This window comes from Strix aluco, chromosome 1 (assembly GCF_031877795.1).
Source record: "Strix aluco isolate bStrAlu1 chromosome 1, bStrAlu1.hap1, whole genome shotgun sequence".
Classification (NCBI taxonomy): domain Eukaryota; kingdom Metazoa; phylum Chordata; class Aves; order Strigiformes; family Strigidae; genus Strix; species Strix aluco.
Window position 1 is genome coordinate 129824987 of NC_133931.1, and position 10913 is coordinate 129835899.

Consider the following 10913-nt stretch of genomic DNA (forward strand, 5'->3'; position numbering starts at 1 on the left):
ATGTGATTCATATTCTTATGTATATTGTCCTTGAACTCTATTCAGAAAAGCATTTTAAAATTCAGTGCATACTTAATATCATAGCTACTTCTATTCAATAATGCACTTACATCTGTGCTAAACTTCAAACAATTACTTAAATCTCACCGAGTGTACCTGAGAGACTCACTTAGTGCTCTGCTAAGTCACAGCCTTTAGCCTACTTTCCTACCTGGAAAGTGAGCACTTTCTTTCTCCCTGCTCTGTTCCACACTGCAGCCGGTGGTAGGTGCCATGAAGAAAACTGGAGTCTCAATTAATCTACCATGGCCCCTGTTTGCTGGAGTGGACCATCCACTCCCTTGTCCTTTTCAAGGCTCAGTTTTGAATCCTGGACCCCACTCCATTAACCCAGAGGATGCTGACGCTTTGCCTGGCAGTCACAGGCTGTCACCAGCAATGGTTGTGGTGAAATGAGTTGGTTTTTCATTCTGGGCGGGACCCAGCAAGACTAGATCTCTCCAGGAACACCACAGACACAAACATCCACAGATTTAGAGAAGGAAGGGAACACTGGACATAGTCTAAAATGACTAACATTTACTCAGACAAAGACTGGAAACATGTTTTTTTCTAAAAAGCTTAGATTCAGAATAAGATAAAATACCTTTTGAAGAAAGCTTGTACTCACTCCAGAAACTGAATTTCCTAAGGCTCAGAAGGCTATTCCATATTCAACCCTTCCTTCCCAACATGCTCTTGTCCTGTTTCTGGCAGACCATGTATTCAAACTACATCATCACATCCATTACTAATAAACAATTCATATGGACAGGAAGAATATAACATTTTCCCTGTATGTGCTTATTCTGTGTACTGTAGGGTTGCAAGCAGATGGTGACCAGCATTCATGTGCAGTCACTTCACAGTGTCCTCTTGCCAACTTAACAAACTTCTCCAAATCCTACCTACTGCTAAACCCTGTTCAGTGTCAACCACATCATTCATCTTTGCCCTGTTGCCATCAGAGAAGCCGTATGTAGGCCATCCCTCCCTCCCCAAGACCTTTGCAGTGTCCCTCCTCACAGTGGCTGGTCAGTGCAGGGACCATCTCCCTTCCTGTCCAACCACCACTGCTCTCCAGCCTGGAAATGCCTCTCTCCCGCCAAGGCACTTCCTGTCTTCACATCTGCCTTGAAGACCATCCTGTTTGTGTTAGACTAAAACTGACTCTGAAGCTCATTCAGTTTTTCCTTCCCATTACTCATCCACCTCTTCTACCTCAGCTGAGACTCATCTGCCACATTAATCCCTTTAACTTTGGCAAGTTCCAAGTTCAGTTCCTTCTGCTTCACTCCATCCCTGCATCTTATTTTACTCTTTCTGTGTGCAAGACGATCCCTGTACCTAGCAATGCAGAAGTAACCATCCCTTTCTCTCCAGGGGCCTGCCAGATGCCATATGAGTGGTGCTACACAAAAATTGTATCGCAGAGTACAGCACACTGTTGATCTGTAAGAATGATGTCACACACTAGAAGTTTTACATTAGCTTGGCAGAAAAAGGAAGTAAGGAAGGAAGCAGAATTCACTGGAGACAAACACCCCCTAAAATAGAAATGTTTCACTTGACGGGATGGAACATCTCAATGATTTTGAGAAGATCATCTTTTAAACTTATTAACATTACAGTAATAAAGCCAGCAGCCAATATCAGTGTCACCACAAACTGAAAAGAGAAACAAAATTAGCTACTGCATTTTGAAATTCTTTTCCCCTGGTATGTTCTCGTATCATTTCAGTTTAACAAACAGTACAAAGCAAAATAACTGTAAGTTCAAACTGCCTTGTAAAAGGTTAGCTAGGTATTGATGAGCTGCTACAGGTATGCCTGAATGCTCTCTCTTACCAGGTTAGACAGGGAATTTTAAGACACCTACAAAAAGACACCTTCTAAGTATAGCACAATTTTAAGTGCCAAGTCGTTATATACTTCTGGGACCTTAGAGCAGAGTCAAGTGTTGGTCTTTATGTCAGGGCACATGGAGATGGGGGAGTCATGTGTGTCCCAGGCTCTTCCCCCAATACTTAGGTTGCCTTGCCAAGCGAATCAGTTGATGGGCTCCATCAGGTACTCAAGTGCAAACCAAGAGATAACAGCATAGACTACTCATGGCAAAAGCAGGGAAAAAGCAACATGACAGTATTGCTGTACCACAGAGGGCAGTTTACAGCGTCATTTATATTTCAATGGATATAAAACAACATAAAAGCTTGAACATGGCATAACTGTGCAGATACTCATAATTACTGGGTTTCCCCCACACTGATCTGTATACCAAAAAGACTGAGGAACAGAGTTACACTTCCAGCAAGGTGGATCATTCTGTTGAACCTAATCCAATTAGTGGGGGCACCTATTCTGCAAGTTAACAAGAAGGGGAGAACTAGGATTTTTAATTCCTTATTATATGGTAATGATGACCTTGAATGGCAAGATTTCTGACAATTATTGTTGAAATAATAACCCAGATTAGATTGTATTCTAATAGATTATATTCAGTATAATTTTGGTTATTTTAAAACTGAAGACTTACTAACCCATGAAAATACTAAGAAAGTTCCATGTATCAGAAGACTATGAGCCAGGAAGCAAAAACATACAGCTTTGCAGTTTGCTCTATTTGCTTAAGGTTTAAACACTATTAAAACTGTTACATATATGTATGTTAGAAAACAAGCATGGCAAAAAATTACAGTATTCTGTCTTATATATCACCTTCCCAGAATGCAAATTCACAGTCTGATGGATGATCAACATCAGGGGAAAATTATTAATCTGATTACCAGCAGAAGACAGATAAAATGAACACAATATATTGCTGAATTTAGCATTATAATCACAAGAAGAATTTTTACAGATATATTGCAGCAGGGAATACTCCCAGTTTTACACACAGGAATTTCCTGAATCTAATATGTCATTTATTCCTGGCAAAGTCTATCCTTTGTCTACATACATTTCATTTTTCCCAAACAGAACAGCGCTAAGCTACATTAAGTGCTGGACCAACTTTTGCCAGATTTAACTACTGTATATAGTAAAGCTTTAGTAAAGCATTACATCTTATTATCTGAAAGATGAGCTACAGCAGCACCTTAATCATCCTACCAGTTAGAAAGGACATTTCAAAGCCTACAATATACCTCATTTTAGAGCAATTCACAGTAAGATTTACTCCTGAAGATTCTGGTTTTTACCTTCTTTTGTGAAGATAAATAGAATAGAATAAGGTGTCCCAATGGAGGGGCACTCTATACAAGGGCAAATGGGAACAGGAGAGGATTTTAAGCACATAGCAATCATCCTTTTAACTGTATTTTCCCCATGCTTTTTTGTATACTATTTTTGACAGTCTTTCTTACAAAATTTTAGATCAGTCCTCCAGACCTTATTTCCATTATAGTCAGTAGTCCAGAGACGTCCACTACCATCACTTTTCTGATGAAGATTAGAGTTCCTTTCCCTTAACTTGCACCTCATTTTGCTTTATTCTGCTTTATCTAGCTTCAACGTCTATCATTGTAAAAACAACTGTGCTGTGAAAAATGCATCTCTTTATTGTACGAATATGGAAATGATAGACTTGGAGAGAAGGAATGCGAAACAAAGCTCTCAATTAGCAAGCAGTAGCATGGAAAAATACGATAAATATTTTGTTTAAAATTATGTTATGCTATTTAGATACTTCTACTTTATGGAGAAAATTCTCTTCCATCCCCAATGCCAAGCACTGGAAACCAGTTTTGGCTCTAAGTGTTTCTCAGGATTTTAGAGGAAGGGAATCTACGACTGCTATGACAAGCCTTGGCTGCAGTAGCCATGCTTGTCCTGCACCCTGGCTCCATGACAAACAAGGCCATGCAGGACTACCTCTGCCTAGTAAGTACTGGGTCTTTTCCTTACCAAACTGTTCTTCGTGTTCAGCACCACTTCATGGAGACAGAGAAGCTGTGGACTGCTGAGCTCCTTACTATACTCTCTGGAGATGCCCAGACTACTGTCTGAGTTCAGCATGACATTCAGCACAAGTTCACACAGCCTGTGATTTCTGCCATTGCCATCAGCTGATGTTAGAGTACCACAGCCGAGCATAGGGCATATGTGGCTCATCTGTTTGAAGTCTGTCTAAATTTTGACTCACAGAATGACTGTCGGTTTGCATTGAGCGACTCATGGGTCACATATGCCATTACTCAGAGGTAACAGATTCAACGTGTTTGCAGTTCTCACTTACTTCTCTCAGGCTAGTTGCCTGTGATATTCAGAGAAAAGCTAGACATCCCCTCAAAATCAAAAATATTTGATTTCAAATATTTGTGTTGCTATCCCAGTGCCCTGAATATGATGTAGATTTTAATCCAGTATGTAGACAATGTATTTGACATTATTTTTACTTAGTAGCCTGGCCATGATACCAGTTTCCAGAATGCATGCCCAAACAATGAGCATTTTTGTGAGCATAATATATCCAATAATTAAGTACAGCTAGGTCAGCTGCTTAAAACTGCAGATCTTCTTTTACAGTATTTCCTTTTCTGAGTATATTTGCATAATACAAAAATAGACCTTTAATTTCAATAAATTACAAACTCTTCTACCATATTTTGAAATGGAACTGGGGCATTTAAATATTTTCAAATAATCTTTCATTATAAGGATATGATTTCAGTCACTCCAAAGTGCTACTTACAGCTTCATCTGCTCTACGGATTAAAAACATGCACAACAGAGGTGAGTTTTTAAATAGCATTCCTCACATTTTAGAAGACATAATGTTTGAAATTGCTTCATATATTTCCCTGCCTGTTTGTGGAAAATGGCATGCAGCTGAGGTCCAAGCATCCTGATACATCACAGACCAAGCCCTTGCATCTGAAATGCTGCTTATGGCAAAAGGTACAGGCTTCACACCATTATGAGGACCTGGAACATGCTTTCAGAGATTTTTATATTGAAACTATATTCTCATATTCCTGGTTGAAATACTTACTGCTTGCAGAGGATTAATTATTGTTCAAACTTGTAAAAATAGTTTAAGTTTCAATGCATTTATGCAACACTATGTAGAGATTGCACTGCACTTAAACCCAAGCAAAACAAGCCTGCAGCTGCGTAGTCAGTTCATCAAATAGCTCTTTGGAAAACAAGAATTTTATTGTCATGATTTTGCTGAATTCAGGATTAGAAAGCTCTTTAAAAAAATCTTTTACTTCATATGGAAAGATCTCAATGGCAGAAAAATTCGTAAATGTTGTTATGTTGAATTATTCCCAAACAAGGTTTACAATTTTCAAATATGTAAATGTCTAAACCTGGACAACTAAATCCTATTTGCTTTCATGAATTATTGGGCTGGATTTCAGAGATTTTGAGAACTCTCAATTATCTCTCTACTGCCAAGGAAGAACTTTGTGTGCGCTCCTCAGTAAACCAAGCCACTTGGTTCAGTGATCATATACATGTTGTCCACGCAGAGATGCCCCCACTTTTGAAATGTATCAACTAAGCCTCTGGCATTACTTGGTGCCAGTCAAAATAATGATTATTAACCAAATCGTGGATTTGCTTGATTAGCAGTGGAAAAGTGAGACCTGCAGCCTGTATCCCATTGCTCACTGCAGTGAGACTGATGACGCACACTCCATTATCAATATTTCAGAATACACATGCTTTGCTTGTTTTGTTTAGACAGAAAGGAGACTGTTGTATTACGCTGCCATGAGATGAACAAAAATGAATGTCTCTCTCTAGCTATTCACTTTGTATTTTAAATATTATTCTGTCTCACCTTTCCTCTTGCAGCTACTATAAACCCCCTCATCTCAGACCCTAAAACAGGAGGATCACAGCTACAAGCCATTTTGAAGATCACCTCTAACTTCAGGGTATCTATTTCTCTAGGACTGAAAGAGTCTTGGTGTTACTGAAGTATAAAATATCTTTCTTTTGGTATGCAATATGTGCATACAATAACGCAAATAACAGAAAATATTCTTGTTAATACAGCATCATCAGCAAGAAGCTGACCAGTTTCAAATCTCTACATGCCTGTGTATCTACAAAGTGAAGCTTACTTCTTAAAGTTCATAATATTAGAAAATAATAGAAAAATGTAAGGTTATGGTAGGAACAGCCTAACCATTGACAGAACCTGTTCAGTAACACTGGTCATTTATCTGGGGTTTATGCTACCGACACGACAGAAAGGACATCCTGGGGCCACTGCCATCATTTTGCAAGTGAGGCTTGATGTCTGTGCTGTTGCACTCTTGGCAGCACCATCATCAGCACGTGGTGAAATTAGTACCAGTCAAACAGTACTTAACTGTAAGGCTGCCTGCAGAGCTTGAAGTCTTAAGCAGTTACTTCTCTTTAACACGATAAGCTACAACTCTCTATAAAAGCACCTAAAAAGGTGGAACACACATTCCACTACCACTCCCATAATCTTTACCATTTCAATAATGAATAGAGATGCTAAAAATCAGCTGCAGCTGGCAGAACTAATACTTGAGACAAAACCAGAGACCTTGGGTTTTTTTCATTCTCTCTTCTGCCTGAGGAAATAGTGTATATATGGCTCCTTGCCCATCCACTCAAACACTTAAGTCACACACCTATGCCTCTGGAGATGGGTGTTTGTGTGTGTGGGAGGCAACGCACAGGGATGAGGTGAGGTCTGGCAGGCAGCACCATGGCCTGCTGAAACCTCAAACCACACTTCGTGTACACAGTTTAGTGCTCACTTCATCCACAAACCCAAGCTAGTGTCCAGTCCATTTATGTACCCAAACTCTTCCCTGCCCAATTCATGTACTAAAAGCAGGACCCCGCTGATCAGGATGCCTGCCCCACTTCCTCACCTGACCACGTTGGGGTGCTCGAACGTCTCCAGGTGCCTCAAAACTGCCACCTCTCGGATGGTAGACAGCGGCATCCCCTCCTCGCTGGTCTGCACCCGTACCCGCTTCAGCGCAACAAATCGACCTCCATTCTTCAAGTCTCGGGCTTTGAACACCTTCCCGTAGGCTCCTTCCCCAATCTCAGCCACACATTCATACTGCTGGTCAGCCAGGTTTGTGCTGTCCTTATCCATGCTGGCGACGCTCCTCTTCCTCTCGTGCTCCAAGAGTGGCTCTTGGTCTCGCTTGCTTCCTGAAAACTAGTACTTTTCTTGCGTTGCAGACAGGCCACGCACTTGGTACCTCTGCCAGAGGGGCAGAAGGAAGCTCTTGCCCTCCTGTTCTCGCTCCTCTTCTGTATGGGCCCCAATGTGCCTCCTCTTTCGGCCACCAGGAATTATCATACAGTCTTTGGGAGCATTGTCTATGTAAAGACAATCAGATCTGGAGGACAAACCAAGCAATAAAAGTGAGTTTAGTTTACTTCATTACTTTGAATTGTTCAAAAACTGAGAAAATTAAGCTAATACATTAGATAACTACATGCAAAGCAAAAATGTGGTGCAAAGGAAGACATGAACCAGCAGGGTGACACATGTATCAACGTCCCTGCATAGCTGATACAACACTACAAAGTTATCATGGTCTGCACAGAAGGCTACAGCACACAGCTACAGAGCAGCCACGGGCTGGGGGATTTCACTGAGCAACGGGCTGAATATAATGACCCTGTAAGACATGGGTGATGGGGATGGCAGAGCTAACTATGCACATGTGAGAGGAAGCTATGTCCAGGAATTTATGTCAGGATTGCAGGACTCAAAGGTTTCTTTACTGTACATGGGGAAGTCTTGCAAATATATCCCATGCTATACTACTGTTACTTATTTGTAAATAATAGCATTTGGAGATTTCAGCCTTGATCTGCTCTTCCCTGTGCTAAGCCCTGCATGAACACATCGCAAGAGAGAAGTTCCTGCCTCAAAGCGCCTGTGGGGAAGAGAAATATGTATATATTTAAATGATGATAATAACATGTTACGGAGCATTGTGTGCCGAGGTAGATTCAGAAATGTACACTTTAGCAACCTTATTAACATGCAAGGGTTTTGGCTGCACATACTGCTACCGCTGGATGTGTGACTAGCAGTTCTTTGCAGAGCAGCATGATGAAGGATGGTCTTCAGGAACGGCACGCTCTGCTGTGCAGAGCACGAGGCTGGAGAGCAGAAGCTCTTCCTTCTGCATCCAGTCTCATCCACACTTAGTGCAGGACTGTGGGCAAATCCGTTCCCCTCACAAAGCTCCACATCAACCCTCGCCCTTCCCCCTGCCTCTTCTTTAATATAATGATATTGTGACCTTCGGGGCTGTAAACCTCTCCTCCACTGCATTTTTATCGTGCTAGAATCACAGAGCCCCAGCTGGTGCAGCCGGGGATGCCCTAACATGAATCCACCCATAAAGCCAGACGTATTTTGCACGGTGACGCTGATCTTACACCTTAGTTGCAGATGAAAAGAGCAATCTGAAGGAAACCTGTGCCCGCTGCTCATCCCTTTTCCCCGGCTGCAGACAGAGGCACCACCCTGCCCCACTGACTTCAGTTGCCACCGCCAGAGCTGCCACCGGCCCGCCCCGTCCAGCGGGCAACCCCGCGCCCCCCGCACCTCCGCGCTGGCCGCAGCATCACCGGGCAGCAGCCAGTGCGGGCCGCCGCGCCTTGTCCCCGCCGCCCCAGGGGGGCACCTGTCCGGAGCCCCCCGGATGGGGCCGCCCGCGCCCCGCACAGCCCCGCATCCCGCACCGCCTCGCATCCCACGCAGCCCCGCATCCCCCCGCACCCCGCCCCTCGCTCCGCACCCCCCCCGCCCCACGCCGCGGCGGAGGGCGCCCCCGGGCGGCGGGCAGCGGCGACGCGCGTGTGCGTGGCCGGCGGGGCGGCGGGCCTGCCTCGGCGCGGCCGCTGCGCCGGGTGGAAAGTTACCGCTCGCCCTCCCCGGGCACGGCGAGATACCGGGGGATGCCGCCCGGCCCCCACCCCCCCCGGCCCGGCCCCGAGCTCCCCCTCCGCGGGCGCCCCACACGCGGCAGGGCACACGCGGTGGAACCGCGTCCCGCCGCTTCCTCTCAGGGGACGGAGCTGGGGGGGGGTGGGGGTGTCCGGCCCGGCTGCTCGGCAGGACTCTGAGAGGACCCCCGGCGGCTCCCCGGGAGGGCAGCCCCGTCCCCCGCGGCCCCCTCCGCGGCCCCCGACACGGGGGGCGCCCCCACGCCGACCCCGAGGGGGGTGCGGCGGCACGGCGGGGCGAGCTGCCCTCGGCCCCGGCCGCCGAAGGGACGCGTCCGCGGTGCCGTCCGCGGCGGGGTGGGGGGGGAGGTTGGGGTGTCCGCGGCGTGGGCTCCCCGGGCCGGGCGGGGGGCGGCGTATGGGCCACGCCGCTGGGTCGGGTGCGCGGAGCACATGGGCGCCCCGCGTTACCTGGTGTGCGCCACGGCCGCCTCCACCGCCACCAGATCCCCAAATAATCCTCAGCCCTGGGGGGGGTGGGGGGGGTGGGGGTGTGGGGAGGGAGGGGGTGAGTCCTCCCTAAAACAAACCTCCCATTGAGCGAGGCGGGGTGGAGAGCCGGCCCGGGGTCTGCCCCTTCACACGGCGATGTCTCCGGCAGGTCCCAGCAGCGGCCGCCCGGGCCACACAGGTAGCTGCTCCGCGGCCCGGCCGCCCCCGGCTCGCATCCTCTCGCCGCCGCCGGGCTGCACCTTGGCGCAGAAGGCAGCCCGCACTCGTCCCCCAGCCCGCTGCTCCCGCCCTCGCCCTGCCCGGGGAAAATGAAAACGCGAAATAAAACCCGCGGCCGGCGGCCCCCGGCGAGCTGCAGCCCCGCCGGCCGCAGCCCCGCCGCTGCGGGGCTCGGGCACCGGCCCCCGGGCACCGGCCCTCGGCGCCGCCGCCGCTGCCCCCGGCGCCGCGCTGCGCTGCCTCCGCTCGCTCCCTCGGCCTCTGTTCAGCCGGGGAGCAGCGGCAGCTTGCTGCCTTTTTTTTTTTTCCCTCTCCTCAACTTTTTTTTTTTTCCCCTCCCTTGCTTTCCCACGCTGGCTGAATGTGACTTGACCCCGTTTCAAAAAAGTTTGACATAGTGCTTCAACATTTCCGCATTCCTCCCCGACTACAAAGGCTGCAGCCGCCTCCTTCTGCTTTCTGTCTCTGCTCTCTGTCTTCACACTCAATGAAATCCTTCATGTGCCTCTGCCGGAGGCGGCCGCATACCGCAAGGGTCGCCGCCAGCGCCGCGGCCAGGCACGGCCCGGGCCGAGGCGCCCGGGGGGTCCCGGCGGGTCCCAGCAGGCCCCGGCCCCGGCCCCGGCCCCGCCGTGCTCGGCGCTGCACGGCCGCGGGCTCTGCCGGCTGTGGCAGCACTGAGGAGCCTGACTCACTCCCGGGGCTCAGCCTGCGAGGCGCTGGGAAATAACCCTTCTGGGCTCCGGGTTCGGCTGGGGGCTTTTCTTCCCTTCCTGGGAAATAACTGTATTCTTATCCTTCCCCCCCCGCCCCCGAAAAAACGCTGATTCCTCTGTGCTTTTTTGCTACTTTCCATTCACAGAGGGCGCAGAGCTCCGGCAGGAAGTAAGCGCCCATGAATGCTTTCGGGAAGCATCAAGAAACTTCGTTGCTGAAGAACATATCCCCCCCCCCCCCGCAAAGTCTTTGCCCCGACAGGCTTGCGCGGGAGGTGCGCGGGGCAGGGGGGCGAGGAGGGCAGGGGCTGCGCGGGAGCGGGGCGCGTAGGCATCCCCTTCTCTGATGCACACAACATTTTGCACGGAGTCGATTCCTACAAATACTGAAACTCACCAGAGGAAAAAAAAAAGAAATCACAAGACAGATGCTGACCTACTCCATCTGCATGGGGGAAAACACACGCCTGGAGCGCCTAATTCCCGGGTCTCCCAGCTGGTACCCTCCAG

General features: G+C 48.0%; 1 protein-coding gene across 1 annotated transcript in view; it reads right to left on the bottom strand.

The window, feature by feature from the left end:
• The window catches only part of CDK6 (cyclin dependent kinase 6), a 141509-nt gene extending 131770 nt beyond the window's left edge, over positions 1 to 9739 (bottom strand). Inside the window, exons 1-2 of the mRNA XM_074835630.1 lie at positions 9546 to 9739; positions 6906 to 7388 (exon numbers count right to left, since the gene is read on the bottom strand). Of these exons, the coding sequence (XP_074691731.1) occupies positions 6906 to 7138 (233 nt within the window). The 5' untranslated portion in view covers positions 7139 to 7388; positions 9546 to 9739. The remainder of the gene's footprint in view (positions 1 to 6905; positions 7389 to 9545) is intronic.
• Between the last annotated feature and the right edge of the window lie 1174 nt (positions 9740 to 10913).